Consider the following 20,112-nt stretch of genomic DNA (forward strand, 5'->3'; position numbering starts at 1 on the left):
CCTGCATGAACTGCGGTACCCTGCACATTACAAGTCCTGCGGACAACCGAGGCCGAGTTACACCGTGCAAACATGTTGCGTTTAGAAGCACTTCCTGTGCACGATCGAGGGACCGGCTTCGTCGTACTCCTGCTTCGAGATCCACATCTGCTGGAAGGTGGAGAGCGAAGCGAGAATCGAACCACCGATCCAGACCGAGTACTTGCGCTCCGGCGGGGCAACGATCTTGACCTTCATGCTGCTCGGGGCGAGCGCAGTGATCTCCTTCTGCATACGGTCCGAGATACCCGGGTACATGGTGGTACCACCCGACATGACAATGTTGCCGTAGAGGTCCTTACGGATGTCCAGGTCACACTTCATGATCGAGTTGTAGGTGGTCTCGTGGATACCGGCAGCCTCCAGACCAAGGAACGAGGGCTGGAAGAGGGCCTCGGGCGCACGGAAGCGCTCGTTGCCGATGGTGATCACCTGACCGTCGGGGAGCTCGTAGCTCTTCTCGAGCGCCGAGCTCTGGGCCGCAGTGAGCATCTCCTGCTCAAAGTCGAGAGCGACGTAGCAGAGCTTCTCCTTGATGTCACGCACAATCTCGCGCTCGGCGGTCGTGGTGAAGGGGTAGCCGCGCTCCATCAGGATCTTGACGAGGTGCTCGGTCAGGTCACGACCGGCAAGGTCGAGACGGAGGATGGCGTGGGGAAGCGAGTAACCCTCGTAGATAGGGACAGTGTGGGTGACACCGTCACCCGAGTCCAGCACAATACCAGTGGTACGACCCGAGGCGTACAGCGACAGGACGGCCTGGATCGAGACGTAGAACGCAGGGGCGTTGAAGGTCTCAAACATGATCTGGGTCATCTTCTCACGGTTGGCCTTAGGGTTGAGCGGGGCCTCGGTGAGCAGGACGGGGTGCTCCTCAGGGGCAACACGCAGCTCGTTGTAGAAGGTGTGGTGCCAGATCTTCTCCATGTCATCCCAGTTGGTCACGATACCGTGCTCAATGGGGTACTTGAGCGTGAGGATACCACGCTTCGACTGGGCCTCGTCACCGACGTACGAGTCCTTCTGGCCCATACCGACCATCACACCAGTGTGGCGGGGACGACCGACAATCGACCTGAACGGTTAGCCTGGCTTCGCATCATGATACGTACGGGAACACGGCACGGGGCGCATCGTCACCGGCGAAACCGGCCTTGCACATACCCGAACCATTGTCGATAACAAGCTATCGGTAGTGTTAGTTTCACGCTCTTTCTCATCCTGCTCAGTACGTACAGCAGCAACCTCGTCTTCCATCGTGTTTGAATGACTACGCAGCGGTGGATGGAACAGACCAGCGGGCGTGGCACAACACCGACTAGCCACGGGGGCGCGACAGAAAAGGCCAATCAGAACGCACCAGCCATTCTCCCGCGTGCCGCGGCACGGTCTGAGCGGCCTGTTGGCCCGCGGACCGCCCACAGCCACGCGGCATCGGGGCTCCATTGTGCAGTCGGCCGAGGGCTGCTGTGCTGGCACGTCGGCAGCTAAGCCCGATCGCTCACATGACATGCGAATCGGGGCAAATTTTGGATCGGGCAGCGATTCGGCAACTAGTGGTACAAAGGAAGGGAAGCTATGGGGAGCGGAGGCCGAGCCTTACTTGGCCTTCTTCTTCTCCTTGGAGTCCGTCTTGGCGGCCTTCTTGGCGGCCTTCTTGGCGGCCTTTGCGACGTCGTCCGACTTGTCCTTGCTCTTGCTCTTGCTCTTCTTTTCCTTCTTTTCCTTCTTGTCCTTCTTCGACTTGGACTTGTCCTTGGACTTTTTCGGCTCGGCAGGCTCGTCATCCTCGTCATCCTCGTCCTCGTCCTCGTTGTCCTCAGCATCGACGTCCATCAGGTCGCCGGCGGCCTCCTCAATGGCGAGGATAGCCTTGCGCATCGCGTCGCTGTTCTTGCTCGTAGGCTTGCCCGTCTCGTAGAACTGCAGGCGCTCCTCGACCTGGAGGTGGAGCACCTCACCGAACTTGGTCGACGGCGCGTCCGAGAAGCAGTCGATACGGCTCGCGATACTGATCTTGTTCGCCAGGAAACGCGACATGCGGCCCTTGTTCTTGGGCGCAGCACGCGAGATGGCCGAGGCGTGGTAAATCAGACCGTACTTGGGCGTGTTGCCCTTGGTCTTGAGCGCACGGAACAGCGCCTTCTCTGCACCGAGGATCTGCACGGTGGAAGCAGGGTACTTGGCGAGGTTCGTCAGCGAACCCGCATGCGAGATGAGGCGCGCACCGATGATCTCGCCGACGAGCGCAGACAGGTTCGGCGCGACGAGGTGCATCTTCTCGACGAGGTAGCTGTGCATGTTCTTGCGGTACTCGGCGAGCTGCACGACGCGGTCGGCAAAGTTTTCAATGTTGGTCATGTCCAGCTCGCCGATCTCGGTGCCCATCGAGGCGCGGCTGGCATCGAGCACGTTGCGCGCGGCGATCTCGTCGCCGCCAAGGATCTCGGTGAGCTCCTCCAGCTGGTCCTCCGACAGGTGCTCCTTGGCCTTGATGAAGCGGGCGCAGCGGGCGTAGACAATGTTGTCCGTCACGATGCGCACCAGCTCCGGAAAGTGCCAGCCGTACCATTCACGCACGCGCATGGCAAAGGTGTTGACGTCCTTGTCGAGTGTGTCGAGCAGCGCAATGGCCTGGATGATCATATTGTCGCTGCGGTTCACGTTGAACTTGACTTTGGAGCGCGAGAAGGAGTGGCCGAGACCGAGCTGCGCGCGGCCGAGGTCACCCTCGGTCATGCCCTTGAGCAGCTTCTCAGCGTGGAGACGGACGCCACGCACCAGCTCCTGCGTCGTCTCGCCCGTGTCGCAAGGAATGCCGAGCTCGCCGACGATGCTCGTCGCGAGGTTGCGGTCGCACACACCGAGCTCGATGCCCTTGACCTTTTTGCCCTCCGGGGCAAGGTTGAGAGTGAGAAGAGAGCGCAGGTGGTCGTTCACCACGCCCTCCGAGATATCGAGCGCACCCTGCAGCGCTTCGGGCGCACTCTTGAACGGCGAAAAGCTCAGCAGCTTGACCATCTTTCCAAAGGTGGGCAAGTCATCCATGGCATCCTGCACCTGCTTGGTCAGAGAGCCAATGCTCTCGACCTGTTCAACCTTGAACACCGCAAGGCCCGCGGCGCACTCGAACAGCACATGCGTCGGCATCGTGGCAGCTCCTCGCCATCGCTTCGCATTTCCCGCAGGACAAAAAAAATCCACGTGATGTGCTCGGCCGATGGGCGATCGGAAGCCGCATGGGACAACGACGCGTACGCCTCGGTGCCTCCTAAGACGATGTCGCGCAGCAGTTACGATCGGCACCTGACGATCTTCTCGCCAGAGGGTCGTCTGTACCAAGTCGAGTACGCCTTCAAGGCAATCAATGCCGCTGGTATCACCGCGGTTGCGGTGCGTGGCCGCGACGCCGTCGTCGTTGCGACGCAAAAGAAGCTGCCCGACAAGCTGATTGATGCGTCGACCGTGACGCACATCTTCTCCATCACGCCCGAGATCGGATGTGTGGTGACGGGTCGCACGGCCGATGCGCGTGCGCAGGTGCAGCGCGCGCGCTCCGAGGCCGCCGAGTTCAAGTACAAGTACGGATACCCCATCTCGCCCGACCTCTTGGCCAAGCGCCTGGCCAACATCAACCAGGTATACACGCAGAAGGCGGCGATGCGCCCGCTTGGAATCTCGATGATTCTCGTTGGTCTCGACGAGGAGCTGGGCGACGCTCCGCAGATCTTCAAGCTCGACCCGGCCGGCCACTATGTGGGGTACCGTGCCACGGCGTCGGGTACCAAGCAGACCGAGGCGATCAACTTCCTCGAGAAGCAGTTTAAGCGCTCGAACGTGTCGAGCGCCTCGGTCACGGCCGCGGCCGCCACCGAGAGCGCCGCGACGTCGGCCGCTGGCCAGGCGGGCTCGGCAACCGACTCGGCGCTCGTCGAGGCGGAGGAGGTCGCGAGCCGCCTCAGCCGCGAGGACGTGCTGGACCTCGCTGTGAACACCCTCAACACGGTCCTCGCGCAGGAGCTCAAGCCGAGCGAGATCGAAATTGGCATCGTCGGCGGGCCCAGCGTGGCCGCGGCCGAGGCCGACCCGAAAGAGTCGGCGCAGCAGCGGAGATTCACGACGCTCGGCGAGGCCGACATTGTGCAGATTCTGGAGCGCCTGGCAGAGAGGGACTAGATAGGTCTACAGATTCATCTCTTCGTCCGAATCGATCGTGTCGTTGTCGGCGGCGACCTTGGGCTTCTTCGCCTCGCGGTCTTTGGGCTTGTCGTGCGAGCGGCGCTTCTTGGACTTTTTGTCCTGGCGCTCGTCCTTGTTGCGCTGCTTGCGCTGCCGCGCGAGCTCGGCGAGCTTTTCGCGCGTCGACTTGGGCGCAGGCGCCTCGGTCGAGGCCTCGGCATCGGGTTGCGACTCGGACGGCTCGGCGGGCGCCGCGGCGGGCTGCTGCTCCTCGTCCTCGTCCTGGTCGCCGTCGCTTGCATCGCTCTCGCTGTCTTCCGCAAAGAGATCGTCCGCACCATCGCTGGAGTCGTTCGCAACGAATTGGTCCTGCGGCTCTTGCGCCTCGGGCTGCTTCTTGCGGCGCCCGCCGCCGCCGCCGCCGCCAGAGCGCTTCTTGGGCTCGGGCGAAGGTTCCTTGACGTACTCGATCTGGGCGGCCTCCTCACGAGCGCGGCGGCGCGACTCGGCGATCGCCTCGGCACGCCGGCGGTGCTCTTCCTCGCGCTCGCGGCGCATCTGCTCGAGCTGCGCGTCCTTGGCCTTTTGCTTCTCGTCGAGGAGGCGGAGCTGCTCGGCCTGCTGCGCCTCGTACGCACGCGCCTCTTCGAGCTGCTTCTGCGCCTGGCGCAGGAGCGACGTCTCGGCGTACTTGGCACGCTGCTCGACGACCTCGGCGGTGATGTATAGGAGCTGGTTGTTGCGCGCCGCCTCCTCGAGCTCGGGGAGCGTCGGCTGCGACGAGGTCACCCACTCGATCGCCTCTTGGAGCTCGGCGGAGCGCTGCTGCGCGATCGGCAGGTCACACAGCATCTGCAGCGCCTTTTGCGCCATGACCGCCTTGTTGTACAGCACCTGCTTGCGCTCCACACCCGCGGCGCTGTTGGCGTCCGCGCTGCGGCTCGCAAGGGCTTCCGCAGCGGTCGTGAGGTGCTTCTGCGCGAGCTGCAGGTGCGCAAACTCCTTCTCACGCAGGCCGAGCGCGTACGCGGCCCGCGCCACATACTGCAGCACCATCGGGTTGCGCTCGTTGTCGTAGCGCGTCAGCGCCAGGTCGTAGACGTGCAGCGCACGCTCGAGCTCGCTGCGGATCATGAACGCGTGGCCCTGGCAGATGTACACGCTCGCATCGTCACGCAGCTCACGCAGCTTGCCAAAGAGGATGATCGCGTCTTCCGCCGCGAGCTTGCGGCGCTCCTCGGCGGTCTCGGGGGGCGCCGACGGGTCGCTCAGCGCGTCGTCGGCCAGCAGGATCGCCAGGCCTTGTGCCGCAAAGACACACTGGGGATGCGCGGCGAGCGCCTTGTCAAAGAGATCGGCCGCACGCAGCATGCTCTTGGAACGGTCCGCCTTGTACGACGGCCCAGGCGCAGTGTGCAAGCCCAGCTGGTAGTAGGCCCAGCCGAGGGCGCTGAGCACAAATGCGTCGTGCCGCGCCTCTTCGGCCGCACGCCGCGCGGCGCTGGGGCTCCCAAAGATCTTTTTGCCCGCGTCGGGGCCGAGGAAGAGCTGCGCGGCCAGCTCCTTGATCGCCGCCCACGCCGGCTGCCGGTTCGCGGGGTACTCGCCCGCGAGGAAGCGGATGTACGCCGCGCGCGTATCGAGGTTGCCGGGGTCGCACGAGAGCGCCTCTTTGAAGCGCGTGTTGGCAACGTCGCGCGCCGCACGCGATACGCCTTGCTCGCTCAGCTCCGTGCCGTGTGGCTCGTTCGCAGCGAGGATCGCAAGGCGCACGCGCGCGTCGACGTACTCGGGGTGCGCGGCCAGCAGCGCTTTGTACGCCTCGCGCGCTTGCTCCTTATCGCCGGACGCCTCAAAGGCACGGCCCAGGTCGTAGTTTGCCAGCACCTTGACAGCCGTCGCGACGTCGCTCGACGACGCAGCAGCCTCGCCGGCCACGGTAAACGCACGCTCGAGGTACGTGATGCCTTGGCGCAGCGCCCATGCGGTGTTCTGGCGCGCGCTCGGCGCCTGCGTCAGCGCGGCACCGTGCTGCACCAGGAGCGCACCCATGTTCAGCTGGAGCTGCGCCTGCAGCGCCTTTTCGCCGTCCTGCGACTGGGCGACACGCAGTGCCTGGGCGTAGTTGCGCACCGCGCGGTCCACGTCGTTCGGCGCACAGAGCGCCGCGAGCTGGGCGTGGACGAGGGGGTCGGCGTCGAACTGCGCTACTGCCTCGAGCGTGCGCGGCGCAAGGTGCTCAGCCTCGATCGCTGTCTCGGCCTGGAGGAGCGCGCCGTCGGTCGTCGCCTCGGCATCGTCAGGGCGCGTCGCACGGTCGTGCTCGTCCTCGTCGCGCGCGCCATGCGCGGCACGGCCGGACGCCTCGGCAAGGCGCAGCGTGCGGTCGAGCAGGACGCGTGCCTTGCGGCGGTCGGCTTGGACCTGCTCCGGCGTCGCACCGAGCTGCGGCGTGGCAAGCAGGAGTGCGGCAAGCAGCCCGAGCTCGATGCCGTACGACTGATTCGAGCCGGGGCTCGGGCGTGCGAGCACGGCATCCAGCGTATTGGTCGCCGCGAGCTGGTCGCCAGAGCTCGCCTGGAGCTGCGCCATGCCGAGCGTCGCGAGCGCCAGGCCGTGCGACAGCTGGTGGTGCGTCCCGTCGGGATCCGCGAGGCCGGGTACCGGCGGCAAGCGCGCAAGCTCCTCGCTCGCACGCGCATAGTAGCGCTGCGACAGGAGGCGCAAGGCGCGGTCGCCGTTGTTGCGTGCGAGCTGTGAGGCGAGATGCAACGCGTGGGCATACTGCAGCCAGCCCTGGATCACAGGCGACTTGGAGTCGGCGTACTGGATCGCGTGCTCGCCGAGCTTGAGGGCACGGTCGAGCGTCGCACTAATCTGCCCCTCGAGCTCCTCCGGCACGGGCTGCGGCGCCGTGGTAAAGTCGTGCGCGGCCGGGAGCGCCTGTGCAAACTGGTGCGTAGACTGCGAGAGAAGGTGTGCGCTCAGGGCGACGGCCGTCATTGCATTTGTCTTGTCGAGGCGCCATGCGCTCTGGAGGAGCACGATGCCTTCGGCGTACGCGGTGCGCCGCGCGACGTCCTCCGAGTGCTGCGTCTGTGCGCCGTACCATCCGTGAGGCAGCGCCTGCACCTGCTTTGCGGCGTTCACCAGCGACAGGCCCAGCAACAGGCGCGGCGCGTGGTTGTCCGGATTCGCGTCGACCGCGCGGCGCCAAGCGCGGCGTGCGGGGTCGTGGCGGCCGAGCGCCCAGAGGCACAGGCCGATACCTACGCGCGCGTCCGGCCCGGTCCAGCGCAGGCTCGAGTCGTTGGCGGCCGCTGCGAGCTGGTCCATCTTGAGTGCGAGGCGGAGCACGAGCTGGTAAGTCTGCAGCGCGTTCATATACTGCTTGGCGCGCAGCAGGACGCACGCCTTGCCGAGCAAGGCAATCGCGTGCATTGGCTCGCGCGACAGCATCACGTCAAAGAGCTTGCCCGCGAGCGCATTGTCGCCGGTAAGCAGCGCAAACACTGCGCGGCTCTGCACGATCATCGGGTGCTGGGGGTTGAGCGACTGCGCCTGGTTCAGCGCCTCGATCGTATTCCGGAAATAGTGCTGCTTCGGCTGCTTGTCCTGCAGGATCTGGTAGCGCGCGTCCGGCAGGACCTGCTTCGGTGCCTTGCGTGCATCGTCCAGCTGGAACGCGGCGTGCAGCGAAAAGAGCGGAATGCTGTCATCAGGCCGGTGCACCGGCAGGATACTGCATCCCTTCGTCACGATCAGCTCCGCCTCGGCGCGGCGGCCCGCGTTCCAGCAGCGCGAAGCGAGCGCCGTCCAAAAGTAGGCGGCCGGCTTTTCTTCGACGAGGATATCGATCACCACCTCGAGCTCCTCCGGCGAGGGGAGGGGGTCGAGATCAATGGTAATCGACTCATTTGTCGCGAGCACGAGCTCCAGCGACTTGGCCGAGCGGCCCTCGCTCGCAGGGATCGCCTCGCTCGCCCCGTCCATCGTGGCGCTTCGAACGGCGCGTTTGTCACGTGGCTCTTTTGTTCTTTGACGGCGCCATGTCGGAGCAGGTGACGGTGGGTGTGCTGGCGCTGCAGGGTGCGTTCCAGGAGCACATTGCCCGCTTTACCTCGCTGAATGCGGGATCATTTCCGACACGCGTTCGCGCGATCGCCGTGCGCCGCCCGGAGCAGCTGGAGCAGTGCCATGGCCTCGTGCTGCCAGGCGGCGAGTCGACCGCCATTTCCCTCGGCCTGCACAATGCACAGCTCATCGATCCGCTGCGCAAGTGGATTGCGGACGGGAAACCGGTGTGGGGAACATGCGCGGGTATGATCATGCTGTCGACCATCGCAACCGGCGGCAAGCGGGGGGGCCAGGAGCTCCTCGGCGGCCTCGACATCCAGGTCGGCCGCAACGGATTTGGAAGCCAAGTGTGCTCGTTTGAGGCGGGCGTGCAGTTTCCGTGTCTTGGCGACGAGTACCCCGGCGTGTTTATTCGCGCGCCAGTCGTCGAGCAGCTGCTTTCGGACCCCATCCAGCAGCGCCAACAGGCCGCGACGCGTACCGAGCAGGGCACCGCGGAGCTGTCGGTGGTCGTCTGCCCTTCGTCGGTGATTCAGATGCCGCGAAGCCCGCTCGAGGTCCTCGGCTGGATCCCGGCGTCGGCCGTGCCGGACGTGCACGCGTCCAACGTCCTCCCAGAGCCGGCAGAGGGCGCTACGGAAATCAAGGGTGCGCAGCCCCCGAGCGACGCGCATGTCGCTGCTGTGCGCCAGGGGCGCTTGATGGCAACAAGCTTCCACCCGGAGCTGACGACGGATACGCGTCTCCATGCCTACTTTGTCCGCGAACTGATCCTTGGTTCGTAGTCGATCATACCCTAGGCGGCGGAGACGAACTCGCTGGCTCATATTCATAGCGGGCATTGAAGCGCAGCGCTTCGTTGCCCACACTGATATGCCACCCATCCTTGGACGCGTTTCGCGGCGTGTGCCGCGCAAAGAGCTCGACCACGACAGCATGGTCCACCGATCGGCCTGTCGCCTCGAGAAGGAGCGCTGGGTGAGTGGGGGGTGGGAAGGACGTACGTGCGACGTACGGCTTCTGGCTGTGCGCCAGGGCCACACTCATCAAAAGACAGGGAGGGATCGCCGTGCCGTCGGCTGCGCCCAGCACCAGCAGCTCGTACGGCTTTCGCCGCTGGGGACGCGCCAGGGTATAAAGCGGCTCGCCACTCGACGCGAGCTTGAGCCACGCCCAGCAGCCGACATACGCCAGGCCCAGGCCGGGGAAGAACTTGTCACGCACAAAGCGGTGCACCTTGGGCTGCGTAAGCGGGAGCACGTACGTGGTTCGTGATCCATAGCGCAACAAGAGGGCGATAGGCCAGCAACGGCTCGAGCGTGGGGCGCAGCCGCCACAGATCATACATGTCTGGCATGGTGCCATAACCGCGCATGCGCTGCACGCGCTCCGCCGACTTGTTCGGCCACGGAGGGTCGAGGAGGACGACGTCTACGCCGCCCACGGTATTCACTAGGTAAGACGCGCAACGTACCGAGATCCAGGACCTGAAGAATGCCGTTCGGAAGGAGGCCACGCTCTTGGGCGTGCTCTGGGAGCAGGTCGGTGAGCAGCGCCGCTGTCCGGGGGGGAAGGACATACTCACACGAGCCTTGGGCATGCTTCCATTGCAGGCTCGCATTGTGGGACCGTGCATTGGTATAGAGGGTATGTGCAATAGCGTCGCCCTCGACGTGCAACGTCTCGGTGTGCTCATTCTTGCCTGTCTCTTGCTCGCCGTCCTCGGCAGGGCCCGCCGTATTGTGTCGCTCGGCGTCACACGCTCGGCTTCTAGTGCTCCGCTCAACTGCTTCGACGAGCAGCTGGCCCATCGCAGGGCTCTCGCACACCGCGAACGGCACATCCGTCCACCATACGCTCGCGTCGCTGCGCATTTCCTTGGTGGCCTGTGCGAAGGCCGCCGCATCGGCCATCAGCGGTGGGCGGCAGTACGTGTCCAGTGCATCAGAGGTACGTGCCTCGGACACACTCGACGTGTCATACGCATCGGCTATCGGCCACCGATCGAGCACGACCGGCGCCGCATGCCCTGCCAGCGCGTCGACAACGCACGCCTCGGTCGAGTCGACCACCCCTCGGCGGAGCGTCATCCACGTGCGTGTTGGATTCAGGGCTCGTGGCATTCAACGCGCCCCGCGATCGGCGCCGAATAAATTCGTCCACCGCGAATTGCCAGGATGGACGGAGCGCACGCAGGCGATGAGCCTGTGGCGTACGCCACGAATGTACCTAGTGTACTTGAGAATGCGACACGGACTACGGATACCAAGGACACGAGCGCGGCAGAGGTCGAGACGCGTGTCGACGCACCTACCATGCCCGATCCAAACACAGACGCGGCGCCGAGAGAGCTTCAGGCGCACTCGGGTGCACCTGAAGCCGAACAGCCTGCGCCTGTGAACGAGGAGGATCGTTCAGAGCCCGAGTCCGAGGCAGTAAAGGAGGCGATGTCCCAGAGCGTGCCTGGCACGGAATCCGAGGCTGCTTCTGCCGAGGCACCTACCGAAGGGGCTACCAAAGGGCCTACGGAAAAAACACGGGCCGCGACAGAGAGTGAGCCGCAAAGCGCATCGAGTACGCCAGCACAAGGCGAGCCTATGCACGACGAGCAAGACGCGCCGCAAGAGCCGGCACAGGACGCCTCTAGCGCTGCGCCCACTACGGACAAGGAACCCGCTTCCAAACCCGACGACGCGCCAAAGGAGGATGCCCCGAAAGAAGATGCCCCGAAAGAGGACGCGGCAAACGGGGATCTGTCCAAGGAGGACCCACCTAAGGACGATACCTCCAAATCTGACGCTCCAAAGTCGAGCGCACTAAAGCCAGACACCAAGCCAGACGCACCAAAGTCCAAACCTACGGAGCCGACACGTCCAAAGTCGCGCCGCGTCGCGCTTCTGACCCAGCCGCTCGGCACGCCCGTGGAACGCACCGAAGCGTCGCCTGCACCGACCGACTCGGAGGCCGACAAAGGCTCCGCATCCGATACGGACCGCTCCGGAGAGAGCGACACCGAGAACCCCACCGAGACGGAGGAGGACGGTGCGGAGGCAGCCGACAAGAGTGCCGAGGCGATGGACGAAGACAGCTCCGACTCGGGGGAGGACGACACCGGCAGTGCTTCGCGCAAGCGGCCGCGGAGTCCCAGCCCCGAGGAGGACGAGCCCGAGTCGGTCTACTCCGGCCCACCTCCTCGCCCGACGATCCGCCTCGAGGTCGAGGTGCACCCCGGCGGCTCGAGCAAGAGCGACTACATTATCCCCGTCCCCAAGCTGTCGGTGAGCCGCATGCAGTCCAAGCATCCCAAGTGGGCGGCGTGGTACAGTGCGACGTATCTTGAGGGCGAGTCGTCGCATGCGAGCTACCAGCCCGTGGGCCTTTCCGAGCAAGAACTCGAGGATCTCGGCGGCCTTGCCAAGCTCCTGCAAAAGTACCCCTCGCAAAACACGAGCGGAAATCCGCGCAAGCGCCGTGCGGATGAGTACGACGTCGGCTCGTACGATACCAAGGACCCCTTTGTCGACGACTCCGAGCTGGGCATGGACGAGCCGACGCATATTGTCAAGACGCGCTCGGATGGCTTCTACGTCGCGCTGGGCCCCGTCGAGCTGGCGCGTGCCAAGATGACGCGCCCGTCATCGCGTTCCGAGTCCGCCTTTCGCTCGAGTATCGGCAGCCTCGGCGCACGCGAGGGCTGGGCGGGCTACGCGCGCCAGACAAACAAACTCCTGGCGAAGCGCGCCGCCTCCAAAAAGGGACACGGTCCACGGACGGACAAGGGCGAGAGCGAGACGGCGCCGACGCCGCCCGCCGACGGCACGCCGTCTGAGCCTGAGCCATCGCCTGCGCCGCCACGCCCTGCGCCTGAACCCAAGCCTGCTGCGGAGCCCTCGCCTCCCGCGTCGGGTCGCGACAAGGCAGAAAAGAAAAAGAACAAATACCCCACGCATCCCGTGCATCCCCAGCTGCAGACCATGTTTGACCACCTCAAGACCCTGGTCCAGCGTGCGAGCTTCGCGGTAAAGACCAAGTTTCCCCCCGAGCTGAAGCCGCCGCTGATCGACACCGCAAAGCTGGCCGTGGAGCTGGACGAGTACAACGAGAACTTCTTTAACTACCTTCCATCCATCTTTCCGTACAACCGATTCACCATGATGGTACGTCGCTTGCCTAACCCAGAAATTGACGAAACGCGAGTTTTTCCCCAAGCACATGGAGTACTATCGCGAGCTGCAAGAAGAGCATCTTGATATCCTCTACAAGCTGATCCAGGACGACTTTCCGCGGCAAGAGGCCGAGTACGCCGCCTCTGCCGAGCATACCGAAGGCGAGAAGGACGCGGCGGCGGACAAGGTGCCCGAGTCCCCTCCCGATGACGACCAGCCGGACGAGAAGGAGAACGACGGCGAGGGCGATGTGGACATCAGCACGGACGGTACGTGTCGTTACTCACACAGACCACGCCAAGCGTTTCCGCTGGAACGACGAGATGCGCGACGAGCTCTTTACCATTGTCACGGTCGAAAATGCGATGAGCGAAATCCGCAACGAAAAGCTCAAGCTGGAAAACTCGCCGGACACCTACAGCGAGATCAATGCGCGCAAGGCGCTGTACAAACGGGTACGTGTTTCTACTCATAAAGATTGCCGACTTCGTCCCGGAAGGCTGGATGAACTCGACCAATGTTTCGCGCGAGTACGGCACGCTGAAAAAACGGCGCGATCGCGACGCATTGATGGAGTTGGACGAGATGTAATTAATCCTCCATCGCGGCTTCCTATCGGTTATACCAGTAGAACATACCCCATTGTCGGTCTCGGGCGGCGCGTTCATAAACGCGTCGAGCTCTGCGTCGAGGCTTGCAGCCGAAGCAGGGCTCCGGCGCTCTTTGCGTTGCGCCCCACGGCGCTTTTCCGGGCGCGCGTGGCCACGGCTTGCCGGCGCACCTTGCATGCGGTCCATGAGCGAAGGCGTGCGCGCACCCCGTCCCCGCGCAGCGCGTCCGCCGCGGGCGATGCGGCTCGTGCCGAGGACCTTGACCTGGATCGGCTCTCCCTTTGCCTTGGCGCCGTCAAACTCGACGACGGCCGTCTGTGCATCCGCCTCTGACGCGTACCACACGGATGCATTCCCCGTCGAGCGGCCGGATGCGTCAAACTGTATAAGAAGCGCGACCTACCGTGATGGTGGGTCCTTGGGCGATCGGTCCGATCTGGGAAAAGAGGTCCTGCGTAAGCGCATCCACGTACCTTGAGCTCTGCTTCCGAGACCTCGTAATGCAGCCCCTCGATGGCGACGCGCGTCGCGATCACATCCTGCTCGCCGTGCGGCGCGTTGCGCGATGGACGTGCACGTCGGCCCTCAAACTTGTCGTGCTTCCATGTGTCTTGATCGCTCGCGGCACGCTGTCGTCAGACGCTCTACCTACCTCTTTCGGCGCCGTGCGCGCGCCCGACGACTGCCGCTGGCGGCGCACGTCCGCGAGCGACTGGTCCAGCAGCCGCGAAGCCATCGCGTGTCGGAGATGTGCGCCGTGCGCGACGCAACACCGAACTGACTAACCACCTCCACGTGGACAGAACACCGTGGAAGCTTGTTACGTAAGCCATGCACGGCCTGATGCCAACGTGGAAGCACACACTGGGCGACACGCGCGTGGAACATATAAGCGCCAGCTGGACACCCGCCCGAACCATCACCCACGATCGCGAAAATGCTTCTGCAAGTGAAGCCGACACTGCTGAGTGTGGTGTTTGCGCTCCTGTCGCTCCTGTCTATCGCGCTGTTCTCTGCCCCCTATGGTGGCACGGGAGTGGCTGCGCAGGACAAGCGCAGTGAGTATGGAACTGTGATTGGTATCGACTTGGGTACGACCTACTCGTGTGTGGGTGTGCAGCGCCAGGGTCGTGTTGAGATTATTGCGAACGACCAGGGTAACCGTATCACCCCCTCGTACGTTGCCTTCACCAAGGATGGCGAGCGTCTGATTGGTGATGCCGCCAAGAACCAGGCTGCCCAGAACCCCGAGAACACCATCTTTGACGCCAAGCGTCTGATTGGCCGCAAGTGGGGTGAGGCGGATGTCAAGAAGGACATCAAGCACTTCCCCTTCAAGCTCGTCGAGAAGAAGGGCAAGCCCGCGATCCAGGTTGAGGTGAACGGCGACAAGAAGGTCTTCACCCCCGAGGAGGTCTCGGCCATGATCCTGCAAAAGATGAAGGACACTGCCGAGGCGTACCTGGGCCACAAGGTCACTCACGCCGTGGTTACTGTTCCTGCCTACTTCAACGACGCGCAGCGTACCGCGACCAAGGACGCGGGTACGATTGCCGGCCTGGACGTGCTCCGTATCGTGAACGAGCCCACGGCCGCTGCCATCGCCTACGGTCTTGACAAGAAGGACGGTGAGTCGCAGATCATTGTGTACGACCTGGGTGGTGGTACCTTTGATGTGTCGCTCCTTTCGATCGACTCGGGTGTGTTTGAGGTCCTGGCCACTGCCGGTGACACGCACCTGGGTGGTGAGGACTTTGACAACCGTGTCTCGGAGTACCTCCTCAAGCAGTTCAAGAAGAAGACCGAGCTGGATGCCTCGAGCAACAAGCGCAGCGTTGGTAAGCTCAAGCGCGAGGTGGAGCGCGCCAAGCGCACGCTCTCGAGCCAGATGAGCACCAAGATCGAGATTGAGAGCTTCTTCGACGGCAAGGACCTCTCGGAGACGCTCACGCGTGCCAAGTTTGAGGAGCTCAACGCTGACCTGTTCCGCCGCACCCTCAAGCCGGTCGAGCAGGTGCTCAAGGACGCTGGTATCAAGAAGGACGAGGTCGACGATGTTGTGCTCGTTGGTGGTTCGACTCGTATCCCCAAGGTGCAGCAGATGCTCAAGGACTTCTTCAACGGCAAGGAGCCCTCGAAGGGTATCAACCCCGACGAGGCCGTTGCCTGGGGTGCCGCCGTCCAGGGTGGTGTTCTCTCGGGTGACGAGTCGCTCGGTGGTGTCGTCCTGATCGACGTCAACCCCCTGACCCTCGGTATCGAGACCACCGGTGGTGTGATGACCAAGCTCATTCCCCGCAACACGGTGGTGCCGACCAAGAAGAGCCAGATCTTTAGCACGGCCGCTGACAACCAGCCCACCGTGCTGATCCAGGTCTTTGAGGGTGAGCGCTCCATGACCCGCGACAACAACCTTCTCGGCAAGTTTGAGCTGACCAACATCCCCCCGGCGCCCCGTGGTGTGCCCCAGATCGAGGTCACTTTCGAGATCGATGCCAACGGTATCATGAAGGTCTCGGCCGCGGACAAGGGTACTGGCCGCAGCGAGTCGATCACGATCACCAACGACAAGGGCCGCCTGAGCAAGGAGGAGATCGACCGCATGGTCCAGGAGGCTGAGGAGTACGCCGAGCAGGACGAGGCTGTTCGCCGCCGCGTCGAGGCGCTCAACAACTACCAGAACTTCATCTCCACGCTCCGCTCGCAGATCACCGACAAGGAGGGTCTCGGCGGTAAGCTCGAGAAGGAGGACAAGGACACCCTCCAGCAGCACCTCAAGGATGCTGAAAAGTGGCTCGAGGAGAACGCCGAGAACGCCGAGGCGCAGGACATTGAGGAGCAGATGTCCGAGCTCCAGACGGCTGTCACCCCGATCACCGCCAAGGTGTACCAGGAAGGCTCCGCGGGTGCGGGTGCGGGTGGCGACGAGCCGCTCAACTACCACGACGAGCTCTAATTATCGTCGGATAGCATTTGTATCCCATACTACCAAATACTTTGGTGCCCATCCGGGCGTGGATTGGTATCTTTTTAACTTCGCTACAAATTGTAGATGGGCACAAGCCGGTTGCATTGCACCGACTGACGGCACAGGGGGCACTCGGGCTTCTCCTTGATCCAGCCCGTAATACAGTCCCAGCAAAAGACGTGGCCACACTCGGTCACGGCACTGTTGCCCACTTCAGGCGTGCGCCGGTCCATACACAGCGTGCACCGCAGCACCTCGTCCGCAATCGCCTCGAGCTGCGTCGTCTTGGCACGACTCTCGGTGACCGCCGCCTCGAACGTCTGGCGATCCGCGGCCTGCGCGCCTTGAGCAAGACCAAGGCGCTCGGCCGTGGCGGGCGCCTCGGGGTCGGGGTACTCGAGGGGAATGGTCGGATCCGTGCTCGTTTCGGTGCGCTTCGTCATCGCGTGGTCGGCATGGGAATAGTAGGTATCATCCAGCACCACGGATCGAGAAGGACGCACGGCTGGGTCGTGCGTGCCGAGCACGTCGCCCGTGTCGTGCGAGGCGCCAACCGCTTTTTCTTGGTAGGTTTGGTAGGCAGAGTATACCGTCATTCCCAGCTTCACGAGAAGTTGAGTACCGAGCAGCACACCGAGCACCTCATACGACTGAGGACGCGAGTTGGGGCGCTTGGCACTCGCATAAACATAGTCGACCTTGGCGAGGCGATGCGCCACCGTATAGTACCGCCCAAAGAGGTAAAAGACGGCTAACTGTGCCGCCGATGCATAGGCGAGAAGGCCGTTTGATGCAGCGAGGACGTGCGATCCAGGGAGGACGAGGGCAAGCCACTGGATCGTCGCTTCCCACCGGCGCTGCAGTTTCTTGCCGACACTGGGAGGGGTATTGGTTGACTTCTCGTCGCGTGCGGCCATTTGCGCACGCACTAATTCGCGTTGCCGGCGCTGTGCAATTTCTTGGTCCTTGCGCACAAGCGACATACGGATCATGCCGTACATCTTGGTCAGTAGGTACGGCGCGACGATGTACAATGCGATAAAAATTGCACGGCGCTGGGTGAGCAGGAGCGACCTACCTTGGCATTCACAATCTTTCCCGTCGGCCGGTCACGCATCATTGCGTTGACATATTCCTCACCAAGCGACTGAGCACCGCCTAGCGTGCTCAGGCCAAAGTAAGCGACACTGGCGACGAGCGACAAGGATTCGGCATAGACATGACTGCGGCGTGCGCCAAGGAATTCACTCGCGACCTCTTTGAGCTGCGAGGAGAAGAGGTCCCGGTAGTACACATCCTTTTGATGCGCACGAACAATTTCTGACTGTGCTGCTCGTGGGTACGTGAGGCGCGCAGGCGTCGCATGACGGGCCGACGACTCAGCACCCCGCACTGGCGCTGCGCTCATCGTAGCGGTCACGACCGGTCCCTGACTCCACATTCTGAATCACGTGCTATGCGAAGGGCTGGGGTCGGGCGTGGTGCCAAGCGACTCGCGTTCCGCGGACCGGGTGGAATTTGCGGAATTACGCGTGCAACGTCCAACAAACACGAGGTTTCGGGCGGCTCGCGGCGGTAACAAACGCCACCCGGCATATTCGCCCGTGCGTTATGTCCATGCCTGCACTGCCACATTACCACTGGTCAGGGGGAACGTAAAGGAACAAGGCCGTGCACGATAACTGCACGTACTATGTATCATTGTGCATGACCGAGTACGTTGTCATCCAATTATAGGTTTATATTTACCAAAGTTAGCCAATAAACAATTAATATATGATTTCGGATGACGCCACGTCAATGATCAGGCTGCGGAATGCTGGTTTGTTGGTTCGATTGGAATCAACACGGACATTTCGCCTGTGCGTTTCGACGTCTACGCGGCCGCTGCGGCCCAGGGGCGCGGGCCGCCCAAGACTCAAAAGCGCGCTCGGTCACCGCCATCCCTTCTCTCCCACCCACTTCCACTGAAGATGTTCGCTAAGACCTTTGCTGCTGTTGCCGCTGTTGCCGCTGCCGTTGTTACCGCCCAGGGCCAGTTCCAGGTGGACACTCCCGCCTCGGCCACCCAGTGCCAGCCCCTCAAGATCACCTGGCACGGTGGCCAGGCCCCTTACTACCCCAAGATCACCAAGGCTGGTGACCCTTCGCAGCCCATGGACGTTGGTCTGACCTCGCAGACCTCCGACACCTCGATCACCTGGAAGGTGAACCTCGAGTCTGGCCAGAAGTTCACCATCGACATCACCGACAGCACCGGTGCCAAGGCTGACTCGAGCCCTGTGTCGGTCACTAAGGGCAGCGACTCGTGCATGAACGGCTCGGGTGGCGCCGCCGGTGGCGGTGGCGGTGGCTCGGGCGGCTCGTCGTCGGGCGGCTCGGGCGGCTCGTCGAGCTCGGGCGGTTCGAGCTCGAAGAGCTCGAGCTCTGACAAGAGCTCCAGCTCCAAGTCGAGTGGCTCGTCGTCGGGCGGTGCTGGCGGTGCCGGTGGCGCCTCGAGCTCCGAGTCTTCGCAGCCCACCTCCTCGTCGGGTGGTGATGACTCGTCGTCGGCCGCTGGTGGCTCGGGTGGCTCGTCGTCGGCCGCTGGTGGCTCGGGCGGCTCTTCGTCGTCGGCTGGCAACGGTGCCGCTACTTTCAGCGGTCTCCCCGCTGTTGTTGCTGGTGTCGTCGGTGTTGCCGTCGCTGCTCTCATCTAAACGCTGCATTTAATTGTTGTGATTTGAATAGAGCTGCTATATTTTGTTCCTAACAATCGCTATAAGAATCACAGTCCCACTTCTGAGAAACAATCAATCCAATTGTTCATAATCTAATTAGATTGAAACCCTCTCTATTCAGGCCCTGATTGTGGCATGTTCCTTGCGTCAGGCTAGCGCGCCGCAACCGAAGTGTTGCGTTGGTGCCTTTCGGTCCCGTCTCTACGTGGCGGTGTTTGTCTCTCACGTGATTGCCCCATGCATCCGGTGTGCGCACAGGCCTTGCGCCATATACGCAGCGAGTGGGATGACCTGTTTATATAGTATTACGCTAGCAAATGGTAGGCCACCATCTACAAGTGATGTTGGAGCGCATGTGAGGAAACCGTATAGGCAATGATCCACCAGGCGAATGGGTTCGACGAGATGCTGCTATCGCGTTAGGCGAGGGTATTCAGCAATGCCATCTGCCGGTGCCATTACATAACGACACATTTACAACCTTTGGAGATGCCATCCTCCGCCTTGTTCATAGATGCGGACGCACCGCCGTTCGTTAAAGCACTGTTGGCACTGGGACGGCCAAACACCTGCTCCTTGTTGTAGCGGCGGATTTCGCGGACCAGATCGTTGAATGCCTCGTCCACGTTGACGCGCTGCTTGGCCGAAGTCTCGACGAAAGGGCAGCCAAAGTGCTTGGCGACTTCATAGCCCTCTGTCTGTTAGTTGTGCCAACGTACCTGCCGTGCTGACCTGGCGCTCGCCCTCCAAGTCGCACTTGTTCGCGACCATGACGACCGGGAAGTAGTCCTTGTCCTTGACGCGCAGGACCTGCTGGTAAAAGGTGCTGATTTCTTCGAATGAGCTGCGGCTCGTAATGCTGTACACCAGCAAGAATCCTTCTCCGGTCCGCATATATTGTTCGCGCATCGCGCTGCGTGAGTCGAGACCACCTACCTGTACTCTTCCTGGCCCGCCGTGTCCAACACATCGAGCAGAGCGACCTCGTCATCGATCACGCATTGCTTGCGGTACGAATCTGGTGCGTTAGCGTTTGTTCCGATACGCCCAACCTACCTTCGATGGTCGGGTCGTACTCGTCCACGAAATGGTTCTGAATGAACTGGATGGTGAGAGCGGATTTTCCTACGCCACCCCCACCACCGACGACGAGCTTGTATTCGCGCAGAATCTGGGCCTGTCGTGTGAGCATCCGGTCGGAAGGACGAGCCTACCTTTGACATAGTTTGGCACTCTGTGGTCAGTTTTGGATCTGCGCGGTACCTACAATTTCCAAGTAGTTGCTGAGTCTTTAATGTATATCCAGATACTCAGCCAACGTTCCACGAGCGCAACCTAGCCAGCGCGACTCC

General features: G+C 62.7%; 12 protein-coding genes across 12 annotated transcripts; 5 read left to right on the forward strand and 7 right to left on the reverse strand.

Annotated features, from left to right (window-relative positions):
• Positions 1–81: 81 nt before the first annotated feature.
• On the reverse strand, positions 82–1,296 carry ACT1 (actin; the record flags this gene model as incomplete). Its single annotated transcript, XM_060265338.1, has 3 exons — positions 82–1,114; positions 1,152–1,225; positions 1,276–1,296. The coding sequence occupies 3 exons, from the start codon at positions 1,294–1,296 to the stop codon at positions 82–84; spliced, it is 1,128 nt and encodes a 375-aa protein (XP_060121321.1).
• A 342-nt stretch (positions 1,297–1,638) lies between these two features.
• nop56 (Nucleolar protein 56) lies at positions 1,639–3,189 on the reverse strand (the record flags this gene model as incomplete). Its single annotated transcript, XM_060265339.1, has 1 exon — positions 1,639–3,189. One exon carries the CDS (start codon positions 3,187–3,189, stop codon positions 1,639–1,641), a length of 1,551 nt encoding a protein of 516 aa, XP_060121322.1.
• Positions 3,190–3,246: 57 nt separating this feature from the next.
• On the forward strand, positions 3,247–4,215 carry SCL1 (proteasome endopeptidase complex; the record flags this gene model as incomplete). Its single annotated transcript, XM_060265340.1, has 1 exon — positions 3,247–4,215. One exon carries the CDS (start codon positions 3,247–3,249, stop codon positions 4,213–4,215), a length of 969 nt encoding a protein of 322 aa, XP_060121323.1.
• Positions 4,216–4,221: 6 nt separating this feature from the next.
• CTR9 (protein required for normal CLN1 and CLN2 G1 cyclin expression) lies at positions 4,222–8,211 on the reverse strand (the record flags this gene model as incomplete). Its single annotated transcript, XM_060265341.1, has 1 exon — positions 4,222–8,211. One exon carries the CDS (start codon positions 8,209–8,211, stop codon positions 4,222–4,224), a length of 3,990 nt encoding a protein of 1,329 aa, XP_060121324.1.
• A 56-nt stretch (positions 8,212–8,267) lies between these two features.
• Positions 8,268–9,080, forward strand: MJAP1_001381 (pyridoxal 5'-phosphate synthase (glutamine hydrolyzing); the record flags this gene model as incomplete). The annotated part of the gene is made up of 1 exon (XM_060265342.1): positions 8,268–9,080. One exon carries the CDS (start codon positions 8,268–8,270, stop codon positions 9,078–9,080), a length of 813 nt encoding a protein of 270 aa, XP_060121325.1.
• Positions 9,081–9,091: 11 nt separating this feature from the next.
• On the reverse strand, positions 9,092–10,385 carry MJAP1_001382 (uncharacterized protein; the record flags this gene model as incomplete). The annotated part of the gene is made up of 4 exons (XM_060265343.1): positions 9,092–9,113; positions 9,311–9,537; positions 9,560–9,747; positions 9,770–10,385. The coding sequence occupies 4 exons, from the start codon at positions 10,383–10,385 to the stop codon at positions 9,092–9,094; spliced, it is 1,053 nt and encodes a 350-aa protein (XP_060121326.1).
• Positions 10,386–10,472: 87 nt separating this feature from the next.
• MJAP1_001383 (uncharacterized protein) lies at positions 10,473–13,052 on the forward strand (the record flags this gene model as incomplete). Its single annotated transcript, XM_060265344.1, has 4 exons — positions 10,473–12,452; positions 12,475–12,730; positions 12,753–12,916; positions 12,939–13,052. The coding sequence occupies 4 exons, from the start codon at positions 10,473–10,475 to the stop codon at positions 13,050–13,052; spliced, it is 2,514 nt and encodes an 837-aa protein (XP_060121327.1).
• On the reverse strand, positions 13,053–13,808 carry MJAP1_001384 (uncharacterized protein; the record flags this gene model as incomplete). Its single annotated transcript, XM_060265345.1, has 5 exons — positions 13,053–13,073; positions 13,100–13,453; positions 13,476–13,523; positions 13,546–13,701; positions 13,725–13,808. The coding sequence occupies 5 exons, from the start codon at positions 13,806–13,808 to the stop codon at positions 13,053–13,055; spliced, it is 663 nt and encodes a 220-aa protein (XP_060121328.1).
• Positions 13,809–14,009: 201 nt separating this feature from the next.
• Positions 14,010–16,028, forward strand: KAR2 (ATPase with role in protein import into the ER; the record flags this gene model as incomplete). The annotated part of the gene is made up of 1 exon (XM_060265346.1): positions 14,010–16,028. The coding sequence occupies one exon, from the start codon at positions 14,010–14,012 to the stop codon at positions 16,026–16,028; it is 2,019 nt and encodes a 672-aa protein (XP_060121329.1).
• Positions 16,029–16,111: 83 nt separating this feature from the next.
• On the reverse strand, positions 16,112–17,448 carry PEX10 (peroxisome biogenesis factor 10; the record flags this gene model as incomplete). The annotated part of the gene is made up of 2 exons (XM_060265347.1): positions 16,112–17,095; positions 17,119–17,448. The coding sequence occupies 2 exons, from the start codon at positions 17,446–17,448 to the stop codon at positions 16,112–16,114; spliced, it is 1,314 nt and encodes a 437-aa protein (XP_060121330.1).
• A 565-nt stretch (positions 17,449–18,013) lies between these two features.
• Positions 18,014–18,739, forward strand: MJAP1_001387 (uncharacterized protein; the record flags this gene model as incomplete). The annotated part of the gene is made up of 1 exon (XM_060265348.1): positions 18,014–18,739. One exon carries the CDS (start codon positions 18,014–18,016, stop codon positions 18,737–18,739), a length of 726 nt encoding a protein of 241 aa, XP_060121331.1.
• Positions 18,740–19,218: 479 nt separating this feature from the next.
• On the reverse strand, positions 19,219–19,952 carry ras1 (the record flags this gene model as incomplete). The annotated part of the gene is made up of 4 exons (XM_060265349.1): positions 19,219–19,454; positions 19,480–19,673; positions 19,697–19,778; positions 19,817–19,952. The coding sequence occupies 4 exons, from the start codon at positions 19,950–19,952 to the stop codon at positions 19,219–19,221; spliced, it is 648 nt and encodes a 215-aa protein (XP_060121332.1).
• Positions 19,953–20,112: the final 160 nt, after the last annotated feature.

The sequence above is a fragment of the Malassezia japonica genome, chromosome 2 (genome assembly GCF_029542785.1).
Source record: "Malassezia japonica chromosome 2, complete sequence".
Taxonomy (NCBI): domain Eukaryota; kingdom Fungi; phylum Basidiomycota; class Malasseziomycetes; order Malasseziales; family Malasseziaceae; genus Malassezia; species Malassezia japonica.